General features: G+C 42.1%; 1 protein-coding gene across 1 annotated transcript in view; it reads left to right on the top strand.

Annotated features, from left to right (window-relative positions):
• Nucleotides 1–655: 655 nt before the first annotated feature.
• EMC2 (ER membrane protein complex subunit 2) overlaps nt 656–13242 on the top strand; it is a 102704-nt gene continuing 90117 nt past the window's right edge. The window contains exon 1 of the mRNA XM_030218060.1: nt 656–740. Within this exon, the coding sequence (XP_030073920.1) occupies nt 701–740 (40 nt within the window). The 5' untranslated portion in view covers nt 656–700. The remainder of the gene's footprint in view (nt 741–13242) is intronic.

The raw sequence follows: 13242 nt of genomic DNA on the forward strand, positions 1-13242 counted from the left end.
AACATAGTAACATAGTAGATGACGGCAGAAAAAGACCTGCATGGTCCATCCAGTCTGCCCAAGACAAACTCATATGTGTATACCTTACCTTGAATTTCCCGCCTCCCAACCACCAGTCCCGCCTCCCATCACTGGCTCTGGTACAGACCATATAAGTCTGCCCTCCCCTATCCTTGCTTCCCAACCACCACCCCCTCTTCCCCTCACCTGCTCCGCCACTTGATTCTCATAACATGATGTCTGTTTTAGTGGCCCATTACCAGGAGAGAAAAAAATCTCTGCATGAATATAACACGTGCTAGGGTGTCCCCGAAACCAGCCCCTCCAACTGACCACTGATTAAGATTTATAACAAATTACTAATCTACCTATGAAAAGTTATCCCGTTTTTATGCTTCCTCTGTGTACATCCGTATGCTGCACAAGCTGGCATGTTTGAAAATATAAGTGAGATTAAATAAAAATGCTACTAACAATAAAGAACGACAACGTAGATGCAGCAACTCATATGTTTGCTTGCTTTGTTTTGAGTATACGGGGATGACGGCTGCGCGGGGAAGGGAAAACTAATGCTGTTGACCTAATTGGTTTCAGCATTTTGACGTCACTTCATCTCTTATCTGTTAAACCTCCTTGTGCGGGACGGAAACGACGCTCCATGGTAATCACGTGATCAAAGGAGTTCTTAGTCCGACCGAAAATGGCGAAAGTGTCTGAGCTTTATGATGTGACCTGGGAAGGTAAATATCTTGGTCTGGGTGGGAATGACACGGCACGGCGGTGACAACTAAAGTCTGGCAGGCTCGTTCGTTTTACTGGTGGGTCTTACCCGTCACTATAGGGACCAAGGAGGAGGTTTAAGGACTGCCTTGTGCTTGTTCTGTATGTATTGCTTTTACCACCTGCCCGCGTGTGTTGGTTGGAGACAGTCAAAGATGACGCTGAGGGGCGGGGCTGGTTTCCAGTGGTCGCTCGTGTTTACTGTCCTGTAGTAGTGTAGTTTAAGCAGCTTGTCCGGTGTTTTTATTGGATTTTACTATAGGTTTTCCCCTCTCTTTCTTCCCCCCCCCCCCCCCCGTTTTTGTGTCCGGGAAAAAGGGGGGGATGCTGAGTAAAATCAGGCACTGGATGATAACAAGTGAAGTAGATCAGGGATATACATATTGGGTGTGATATGTCTGGATTCCAGCAAGATATTTGACATTACTTTTTTGCAAGTTTATGACTAAAACTGAGGTGCTTGGGGGTTGAACCTTAGGATGGTTAGAGATAGCAGAATGTAGTGGTAAATAGAGTTTATTTTAAGGAAAGGGTACTGCATGACTTGCCTTTGGAATAATTTCTTGCACCAGGTATTACGATAAGGTCTGCACTAGGGTAGATATTCTGGTCCCCAAAAACAGGAAGGCAATCGATCCACAAGCTCCAAGATCGAAAAGATAAAAGCAGATCGGTAATAGGTATATATGGACTTTTATTCATGCAAATTACTTCTTGCATTGTTTATTTGCATGAATAAAAGTCCATATATACCTATTACCGATCTGCTTTTATCTTTTTCATCGGGTAGATATTCTGGGTAAGACCAAGGGTTCATTAAGTCCAGCATCCTGTCTCTGACTGTGTCCTTTCCACGTCCCTAGGAATTATCTGGCAGATCCTAAAGAATAGAACCATTTCTTGCAATTCCCTCCAAAGCAAGAGTAGTAATAGCATTATGAGGTCTACTTGGTTAATAATTTTTTATGGCCTTCTTTAGCAATTTGTCCAAACCCCATTTACACCCAATCATGTTAGATGCCTTGATCACATTCTCCCGCAATATTTTGGACAGCCTTATTTCATGACCCCTCTAATTTGCTTTTCATCTGCTACTTGTTAGTTCTGTGGAGTGTCACTTGGTCCTTGTACAGGTTAAAGTAATAAATAATCATTCCCTGCTGCACCCTACTCATGTTTTTAAAATCTCTGTTGCCTCTTCTCTAAGGAGTCCTAACTTGGGGCTAGGTTTACTAAGCGGTGCTATGGGTGCATTAGCATTTTTAACGCATGTAAATGGTGTACGCGTGTTAAACGCTAACGTGCCCATAGAAATGTATAGGCGCATTAGCGTTTAATGTGCCTTAAATTTACAGGCGCATTAAAAACGCTAATGCACCTTAGTAAACATACCCCTTAGTCGTTTTCAGAAGGAAGCCGTTAGATTCCTTTTATCACTTTTGTTGCCCTTCTCTGTACTTTTTTCAATTCTGCTATATCTTTTTATGAGTAGGATGACCTCAACCACACACAGAATTCAATATATGGTCGCACTATGGATTTATACAGAGATATTCATTTCCAAATGAGAAATGATATAGCACAGTTCAAGGTGTAGTATATTGCTTGATAATTACAATTTTAAGGTAAAAAAAAGGTTATGTATTTGGAGTGCATAAATCTAAGGGAGCAAGAGATACGTGGTTGGTTTTCTCTCCTGCTTCTAGGATCTCAACCCTAAGATGATTGTCCTAATAATCTCTAGGTGGTGCATCAAGTCAGGCAGGCCCTAGAGCTAGCCAGTAGAATGCTAGGTTGCATAGGGAGGTGCAGAATAAGTAGGGGTAAAAAAGAGACAGTAGGTCTCTAGTGAGGCTTCAACTTATCTAATGTGTCCAGTTCAGCATATGAATAGAGGAGAAGCAGTACAGAGAAGGGCCACTTAAATTGTTTGGAGTCTCTACCAAGAGCACTATGAAGTGAAGCTTAGGGACTTCAGTAGGTATATTTTAGAACAACAAGATTGTACAAGAGATCTTTACCCCATATGTATGAAGCCCATAAGCTAACCCCTTTCAAAAGAAAGGATATTATGGAATAAGAGAGTGTAATGTGGGACTCAAAGAAGAGTAGATGAGGGCAATTTAACAAATGTATTTGGAAAAGTTGATAGATGCTTAGACCAATTTTCTAATTGAGGAATTGAATATAAAAACAGTAACATAGTTGAAGAAAAGTTGGGATAAGCTCAGGGACTTATGGGTTGTAAGAAAGTGAAGAGAAAACCAGAGATCATTGAGATATTGCAAAATGAAGCAAACTAGGAACACGAGAGAGGTTTGTAATTATAATTGGCCACTATGTTCTGTGTATATCCTAGGCAGAAATTTAAATGTGAATGTTGTGAGATCCCTGGCTTCCCCAAGCCTGCTTTGTCCATGCCTTGGGTTAGAAAAATCCTGGCTACTGGAAATTTGGAATTTGCCACAAAGCTGGGAAGAAATACCAAAACCACTGATAGGGCTTAAACCTAGGGTGATATGGATTGTTGCCACAACTGATGGTACCATAGGGTGGTAAAGAGACTGCTGTTGCCACCGCAGGGAAAACTGTGATGTGGTTACTGCCACCACTGATAGGGCTTGTGGAAAGGCTCCATGACCCAAGGCTGCCTCCTCCTACTGGGTTGTCTAGGGAGAGAGCTCAGAAGTAAGGCAAACAGTTGGAAGGGGGAGGAGAGGCAAGTGCCTGGAGGGAGGAGAAGCAGATTGCTTGAACAGATGAAAGGGGGAAACCAAGATAAAATGAACCCCCTTAAGAAAATAGACTCCAAAAACAGAAAAAGCAAAATCAAGAAAATAGAAAGAAATTGAAAGCAAAATTCCACTCCTACCTCTTAAAAAAAAAAAAAAAAAGAATAAAATAAGGACATTATTTTTCTTGATCTCTCAACATTTTGGCTGATGCTTCAGTTTTCTAATTGGTTTTGGTACTGTTGTCCCTCTTGGATCATCGAGGTTGACAAGGAAATTCAGAAACAGAGAAAATGACGGCAAATAAGGACCACATGGTCTATCCGGTCTGTCCATCCACACCATCTACTGTTCTTTACTTTCCCTCGGAGATCCCATGTGTGTGTCCCATTCCTTCTTGAATTTAGATATAGTCTTCATCTTCACTGATTCCACTGGAAAGCCGTATGTATCCACCAGCCTTTCTGTAGAGAAGTATTTCATTGTATTACGCCTGAATTTATGTTTTTGACCTGTGATGCAGAACACTTTTTTTTTTTTTTGGCAAGAATTGTCTGAAAAGGATATCCACACATTAGAGACAAGTCTTAAACAAAAACAAAACATTTAGGGGGTCTTTTACTAAAGCTTAGCTCGAGTTATCTGCAGCAGGGCCCATTTTATTCCTATGGGCCCTGCTGCAGATAACTCGAGCTAAGCTTTAGTAAAAGACCCCCTTAACCTTTTATTCAATTTTAAATCATGAATAGTCATAAATACCAATAGTCCATCTTATCATATCTCAGATCTATTGTTGCCCTTATTATATACTTGTTTCTATATATAATTCATAAATAATTTCCCATGTGTTCTTATTTCTCTCAGCCCCATCCTTTCTATCCTTTCCCAATTATTCATTTACATTAGTTGGTGCAGAGCCAAATACTTTATTTGTTAGGATTTATTGACCAAGGCAGTGTACAACAAGATCAATCTGGACATAAGCGATAGACAATATCAACAGAAAAAAATATTCAAATAACTGTAAATATTATGATACTGGTAGAACCGTGCCCATTTCCTCAACAATGAAACGGGCCCTAGGAAGGCTGTCATGTAAGCTTTTTTTTTTTTTCCTCCCCTCCCCTCCATGTCCAGCGATTCTCCTCTTCCCTGCCCTCCCATCCGTGTCTCGCGATTCTCTCCTCTACTGTCCTCCCATCCCATCCATGTCCATCAATTCTCCTCTGCCCTGCCCTCCCCTTCCTCCCTTCCCTCGATGTCCCATGATTCTCTTCTCTACTGTCCTCCCATCCCATCCATTCTCCTCTGCCCTGCTCTTCCCTTCCCTTCCTCCCTCCCTCCCTCTCCTCGCAATTCTCTCCTGCCCTCGATTTGTACCTGAACGTTCTCTGGCTGGCTGGCGCTGGCTTCCCTTCTCACTGTTCTGCCCTCTGACGTCATTACGTTTTGATGCGAGGGCGGGGCAATGAGTGGTTATGGATGTTATGAACCCAGGCATCCAGATGTAGAACGTTGGAGGTGCAAATTATTATATAGGATAGTATGCCACTTAGTGTCAACACAATACACAAACATCTCAATAGACAGCTTAGGGTGTTATTGAAGGTGGAGCATATAGACTGGAGGATATTGTGTTTATATATATATTTTCCGCCAAAGTCGTTATACCCACACTAGCCCACTCCTCAAGTCACTTCACTGGCTCCCTGTCCTCTTCCGCATTCAGTTTAAACTTCTCATACTGACCTTTAAATGCATCCACTCTGCAGCCCCCCATTACCTCTCCACTCTCATCTCTCCCTACATTCCTCCCTGTGAACTCCGCTCACTGGACAAATCTTTCTTGTTGTCCCCCTTCTCCTCTACTGCTAACTCCAGGCTTCATTCCTTTTCCCTTGTGGCACCTTATGCCTGGAATAGACTTCCTGAGCATGTACGTCTAGCTCCATCTCTACCTGTTTTCAAATCTATGCTGAAAACCCACCTTTTCACCACTGCTTTTGGCTCCTAGCCACTACTCAGTTGCCTCCCCTTGTTCCTTCTCACCCAGTACTTCCCTCACCCTTAATTTGTCTTGTCTGTCTGTATTATATTTTTAGATTGTAAGCTCTATTGAGCAGGGACTGTCTCTCTATGTCAGGTGTTCAGCGCTGCGTGCATCTGGTAGCGCTATACAAATGTTAATAATATCTCCCAGTTATTTCTATAAATTCTACTTACAGTTGTCCACTCTGCTTCAGCCAGCTGCAATACAATGAATAGTACTGTATATAGCTTTGAGATAATCACTTTATTCCCAAGTGTTTCCAGACACATCATCTGAAACATGGATTTCACTTCCCATGTTTTCCAAGTCATTATGAAATATCTAATTTGGAAATAACTAACCCTCCTGTTCACAAAGCCGTGCGGCAATGCAAACACAGCTCGTTCAAAGTGAATGGGCTGTGTCTTCATTAGCACACTGGCAGCCTCTAGTGCAGCTTTGTAAACGGGGGAGTAAAGCTGTCCCTCCAGTCCAGCTCATAGCTTTCTTGAAGTTCCTCAGATGACTTTATCAACTCATTGCCCATCAGTTGCTCCACTTTACTGAGGCCCTGTTCTTCCCATCTTATGACAATGGGAAGAAAAGGTACGTCATTAGATGGGATGTGTTCTTACCATCAAGCAGAACTTCCCTGTGCAAGTCCTACAATCTTAGTACCGGGTCTGAAAATGGGATACCATTCTTTTTCTCCATTTGATAGTCCACATCATGTAGTCCAGCTGGGAAGTTATAGACCAGTGAGCCTGATGTCTGTGCCGGGCAAAATTGTAGACACCATTATAATGAACAAAATTACAGAGCATTTATATAAGCATGGATTAATGAGACAAAGCCAACATGAATTTAATGAAGGGAAAGCTTACCTCACCAATCTACTACATTTCTTTGAAGGGTGAAAAAGCATGTGGATAAAGGTAAGTTGGTTGATGTATATCTGGATTTTCAAAAGGCATTTGACAAAGTACCTCATGAAGGATTCCATAGGAAATTAGAGAGTCATGGGATAGGAGGTAGTATTCTATTGTGGATTAAAAATTGGTAAAAAAAAACAAAAACAGAGAGCAGGGTAAAATAGTCAGTATTCTCGATTCAGAAGGGTAGGTAGTGGGGTTCCTCAGGATCTGTGCTGGGACCACTGCTTTTTAACATATTTATAAATGATTTAGAGATGGGAATAACTAGTGAGGTACTTACTACTACTACTACTATTTAGCATTTCTATAGCGCTACAAGGCATACGCAGCGCTGTACAAACATAGAAGAAAGACAGTCCCTGCTCAAAGAGCTTACAATCTAATAGACAAAAAATAAATAAAGTAAGCAAATCAAATCAATTAATGTGAACGGGAAGGAAGAGAGGAGGGTAGGTGGAGGCGAGTGGTTACAAGTGGTTACGAGTCAAAAGCAATGTTAAAGAGGTGGGTTTTCAGTCTAGATTTAAAGGTGGCCAAGGATGGGGCAAGACGTAGGGGCTCAGGAAGTTTATTCCAGGCGTAGGGTGCAGCGAGATAGAAGGCGCGAAGTCTGGAGTTGGCAGTAGTGGAGAAGGGAACAGATAAGAAGGATTTATCCATGGAGCGGAGTGCACGGGAAGGGGTGTAGGGAAGGACGAGTGTGGAGAGATACTGGGGAGCAGCAGAGTGAATACATTTATAGGTTAGTAGAAGAAGTTTGAACAGGATGCGAAAACGGATAGGGAGCCAGTGAAGGGTCTTGAGGAGAGGGGTAGTATGAGTAAAGCGACCCTGGCGGAAGATGAGACGGGCAGCAGAGTTTTGAACCGACTGGAGAGGGGAGAGGTGACTAAGTGGGAGGCCAGCAAGAAGCAGATTGCAGTAGTCTAAACGAGAGGTGACAAGGGTGTGGATGAGGGTTTTGGTAGAGTGCTCGGAAAGAAAGGGGCGGATTTTACGGATGTTGTAAAGAAAGAAACGACAGGTCTTGGCGGTCTGCTGGATATGAGCAGAGAAGGAGAGAGAAGAGTCAAAGATGACCCCAAGGTTTCGAGCTGAGGAGACAGGGAGAATGAGAGAGCCATCAACAGAAATAGAAAACGGGGGGAGCGGGGAGGTGGGTTTGGGGGGGAAAATGAGAAGCTCGGTTTTGGTCATATTTAATTTCAGGTGGCGTTGAGACATCCAGGCAGCAATGTCAGACAAGCACGCTGAAACTTTGGTTGGATGCAAGGTGAGATATCAGGGGTAGAAAGGTAGATTTGGGAGTCATCAGCATAGAGGTGGTAGGAAAAGCCATGGGATGAGATTAATGAACCAAGGGAAGAAGTGTAGATAGAAAAGAGGAGGGGACCAAGAACAGAACCCTGAGGTACGCCGACAGGCAGAGGGATAGAAGTAGAAGAGGATCCACCAGAGTGAACACTAAAGGTGCGGAGGGAGAGGTAGGAAGAGAACCAGGAAAGGACAGAGCCCTGGAATCCAAGTGAGGACAGGGTATCGAGAAGTATGCTGTGATCGACAGTGTCAAAAGCAGCGGAAAGATCAAGAAGAATGAGGATGGAATATTGACCTCTGGATTTAGCCAGTAATAGGTCATTGGAGACAAAGTTTATTCAAAGTTGTAAAATCGCAAGAGGATTATGAAAAATTGCAAGAGGACTTAACAAGACTGGGCATCTAAATGGCAGATGATGTTTAATGTGAGCAATTACAAAGCGATGCATGTGAGAAAGAGGAACCCAAACTACAGCTACATGAAGCAAGGTTTCACATTAGGATTCACCGCCCAGGAAAAGGATCTAGGTGTCTTTGTTGATGATAAGTTGAAACCCTCTGCTCAATTGCAGCAGTGGCTAAAAAAACAAAGAGAGTGATAGAGTGGAAAACAAAAATGAGAATGTGTTATAATGCCTTTGCATCACTCAATGGTGTGACCACACCTTGAATACTTTGTGCAATTCTGGTCACTGCATCTCAAAAAATATATAGTGGAATTAGAAAAGGTACAGAGAAGGGCGATGAAAATGGTAACAGGGATGGGATGACTTCCCTAAGATGAAAGGCTAAAGTGGCTAGGGCTCTTCAGCTTGGAGAAAAGACGGCTGAGGGGAGATAATGATAGAGGTCTATAAAATGAGTGGAATATAATGGGTAGACATGAATCGCTTGTTTGCTGTTTCCAAAAATGCAAGGACTAGGGGGCATGTAATGAAGCTACTAAGTTTAAAAGAAACCAGAGAAAATATTTCTTCACTCATCGTGTAATTAAACTCTGAAATTCGTTACCAGAGAATGTGGTAAAAGTAGAGAATGGCACGGGGATGGGGACAGAGCCCAGGGGGATGAACTTCGTCTCCGTTTCATTTTCTACTGTGAAACCTGTTAATGAACTGTTAGTGATGCAGACAATGATATTTTGATTTTTTGTAAAAACAAGCTGGCCACAATTAGCAAAATTTGCATGTCCTATAAATCCTGCTACCAGCACATCTTCTAAGAAAACATTTTTTATTGCAGGAAGGACTGTGAAAGACAGGAGAGCTAGACTAAATCCTGAGATTCTTGATGACTTCTTTTCCATCCACAGATTAAAAAATCATAATGGTGCTTCATAGGGCATATTTCTCCCCTCTAGGGCATACAGAATGGGTTGTATTTTGTACCCTGGACATTTTAACAGTATGGATTAGGATTCCTTGGGGTAGTAGAAATCAGCTATTGTTGGGGTTGGAAAGGTAGAGAGTGGTGGCGAGGAGAGTTATTATAACTGCTTGCTGTTATTGTTTTTTATTTGTAATTTATACACAGTAGTTGCACAGCATATTGTTCCTTTTTATATTTAAAAAGTTAAATTTTAAATCATAATTGTTCAAGGCTTCTGCAGATGAGGACAGGGCCTGTGGGGACAGGATGGGGATGGAGATAGAACCTGTGGGGATGGGGACAAACTTTGTTCCCGTTTCATTTTCTAGGTAAAAGCATTTAGCGGGGTTTAAAAAGGTTTGACTTAAGGAAAAGTCCATAGACCATTAAAATGGATTTGGGGAAAATCCACTGCCTATTTCTTGGATAAGTAGCATAAAGTGTATTGCACTTTTTGGGGATCTTGCCAGGTACTTGTGACCTGGATTGGCTACTGTTGGAAACAGGATGTTGGGCTTGATGGACCTTCGGTCTGTCCTAGTATGGCAATACTTATGTACTTGTTGCCAGAGAATGTGATAAAAGCAGTTAGCATAGCAGGATTTAAAAAAGGATTTGGATAACTTCCTAAGAGAAAAGTTCATAAGTCATTGTTAAGATGGACTTGTGAAAATCCATTGCTTATTTCTAGGACAAGCAGCATAAAATCTGTTCTACTGTTCTGTTACTTGTGACCTGGATTGTCCACTTTTGGAACAAGATACTGGACTTGATGGACCTTTGGCCTGTCCCAGTATGGCAATGCGTATATTCTTTTCATCAGCACTTGCTCTAAACCCCTCCCACTGTTTCCCTCTGTCTGTGCCACTCCCATTTCTTTTAATTTATTCATAATCTGCGTAGACCTAGGCAGAGTACAACATAATGTTATATAGTAATAAAAACAAAACATGTATATCTTCATCCTGACTCTTAACTGTACAGTCACAAAGTATTTTTTAAAAATCCTATACTGCACTTGCCATGTATTCTTTTCTACCCCCACTGTTTTGGGGGAGGGGGTCACTTGAACTTTCACTTTCTTCTGAATCACTTCATTGTTACTTTGCTTTGTGCCTAGGATTCACTTGTTCAGAACCCTTATTTTATCATCCTCACTTTAATATTCCCTTATCTCTTGTTTGTTTTGTTTGTCTGTCCTAATTAGATTGTAAGCTCTGTTGAGCAGGGACTGTCTCTTCATGTTCAAGTGTACAGCGCTGCGTATGTCTAGTAGCGCTATAGAAATAAGTAGTAGTAGTAGATGGGGGAGTATCTAGTGAGTTCATTTCTTCTGTGATGCTGGCCTCACTTCTAACCTACATGCAGCCCTCTCTGTTGCATCACCCCCGTTAAGGTCCTTCTTTCTGCATATCCTAGCCTTTACATGTCCCCCTTTGTTCTCCATTGCTACCCTGCCCATGTGCAGGCCTTATTTATTATTTCCTTTGTCTCAAATCTCTGTTCTACCCTTCTGCTTACACCTAGGCCCCAGTTAGGTTCAGAGGTGTCACTTCACTTCTTCTGCCCCCAGGGCCTCATTGCAGCCTTAAATTTTGCCAGTTCTTTGGGTCATGATTGAGGGCTAGAAGTGCTGGATACAATTTTTTTTTTATCTTCTTGTGTTAGTGAATGTATTTTGTCAAAATGTTTTCTAAATCCTAGGGAGGATGAATGAGCCTCAAATTGCTAATAAGTAATAGTACACATTCAAAATAGTAATTATATTTTTGACAGTAACCAGGTTAACTCTTTTATGTTTGTTTTTGTATATTCAATTCTTGTGTAAGAGATCATTTATTTATTTATTTATTTTGTAGCATTTGTATCCCACATTTTCCCACCGATTTGCAGGCTCAATGTTGCTTACGTTTGCCGTAATGGCGATTGCCATTTCCGGGTAACAGAGTACAAAAGTCGTTGCATTAAGGTGCATACATACATGGTAAAGAAGAATATATTGTGGTAGTGCATATTGATTCCTACGTCATAAGTACATAAGTAATGCCACACTGGGAAAAGACCAAGGGTCCATCGAGCCCAGCATCCTGTCCACGACAGCGGCCAATCCAGGCCAAGGGCACCTGGCAAGCTTCCCAATGTACAAACATTCTATCCTATAGGATTGCAACATACATTAGGTCATCGACTGTAGAGAAACCATATTCAACATAAGGGTTAAAGTGAAAGAGGGTAGTCCGTCAAGTGATAGGAGTTTGGTTTTTCTAGTTCATGTGTAGTCTCATTATTTAGTATTAAGGATGAATGTTATTGGTATGCCTTATTGAACAGATCAGTTTTCAGTAGCTTTCGGAAGATAGTTAAATCTTGCGTTGTTTTTATGGCCTTAGGTAATGCGTTCCATAGTTGCGTGCAAATGTAGGAGAAACTGGTTGCGTATATGGATTTATATTTTAATCCTTTACAGTTGGGGTAGTGGAGATTGAGGAATGAGCGTGCTGATCTTTTTGCGTTCCTAGCGGGTAAGTCTATGAGATCTGACATGTAGGCCGGTGCTTCCCCGTGAACGATTTTGTGAACCAGGGTGCATACTTTGAACACAATACGTTCTTTTAGTGGGAGCCAGTGCAGGTTTTCTCTTAGGGTTTTGGCGCTTTCGTATTTCGCTTTTCCAAATACGAGTCTGGCTGCTGTATTTCGAGCGGTTTGAAGCTTCTTGATGATTTGTTCTTTGCATCTGGCACAGATGGCATTACAGTAATCTAGATGGCTTAGTACCATTGATTGTACTAGGCTTTGGAATACTTCCCTTGGGAAGAAGGGTTTGATCATTTTAAGTTTCCACATTGTAGGAAAATATGACCTTTTTGATCTACTATGAACAGGTTTTCCTTATTTTTGGAACGTTTCCTACCATCTCTGTTGTGTCAGAGTTGCAAATGCAGTGATAATCACCACCTACTAGCTTTCCTTACCAGAGGTGACATCACTTCCTACTTCATAAACTGCTCTTATTTTTCTTGCAGTGTTTCTTTGGGTGCCTATTACACTGGGTATTTGAGTTTGTGTTATTTTACAGTTTTTCTGCCCAGAGCCATTTCATCTGCAGAGTGCTCTGCCTTCCTTCCCAGCGCCTGTTTCTATCGCCTCTTTCCCTGGTTTCCTTCATTTGTGGTGCTGCTACACGGACAGTGCTAGCCCTGCCCACCAATGGTCATTGGTGGTGCACAGTGAAGAGCAGAGGCCTTATGCTGGGAGAGGTTGTTTGCTGAGAGCTGTCATCTGGAGAGTGCTCTGCCTTGCTTTCCCCAGAGCCTGTTTCCATCTCCTCTCTCCCTAGTTTCCATCGTGTATGGTGCTGCTGCAGGGACGGTGCTAGCCCTGCCCACTGGTGATGTCATCGGTGGTGTGCGGTGAAGAGCAGAGGTGTCATGTGCCAGAGGAAGTGTGCCAACGTAGTACCAACAAAGGAGCTCGACTAAGGAGCTTCTTGGGTGGCTTGGGGGACCCATAACATTTGGCCTTTTTTGTTTGTTTTACCATGTGCAAGATCTTGGTGATTACTGTCCACGCCGAGTATGGGCCTCTCTCTCTCTCTCTCTCTCTGAGAGGTAACAGTCTGCGTAAGTCTGATAGGATGTTGACTGAAGTTCCTTTAAAGGGAGAAGCGTGACTTCTGTTTTAGGTCCATTGTGTATGGTTTTGTTTATTGCCACTTTGTAAGCAATAAGACTATTTTGATTTATGATTTAATTCTTCAGTACGAGATTGATGTATTTGGAGTAAACTGAGTCTTGGTTGGAGACTTCTGATGTGATTTCAGCTAAACAATGTTGTCCTGTAGGTTATGGGTGGGAGATGTAAGGCGTGGTGGGGGAGTTGTATTGTTTTATCTGGAAGGGTTTAAATTGTGTAACGTTTTTGAGGGGAGCATAAGAATAGCCATACTGGGTCAGACCAATAGTCCATCTAGCCCAGTATCCTGCTTCCAGAATCCCAAATGATAGCAAGATTAATTCTGCTGATCCCAGGGACAAGCAGTGGCATGATAAATATTTTAGTTATAGCGAATGTGAATTTG

Source organism: Microcaecilia unicolor, chromosome 1 (genome assembly GCF_901765095.1).
Source record: "Microcaecilia unicolor chromosome 1, aMicUni1.1, whole genome shotgun sequence".
In the NCBI taxonomy this organism is placed as follows: Eukaryota; Metazoa; Chordata; class Amphibia; order Gymnophiona; family Siphonopidae; genus Microcaecilia; species Microcaecilia unicolor.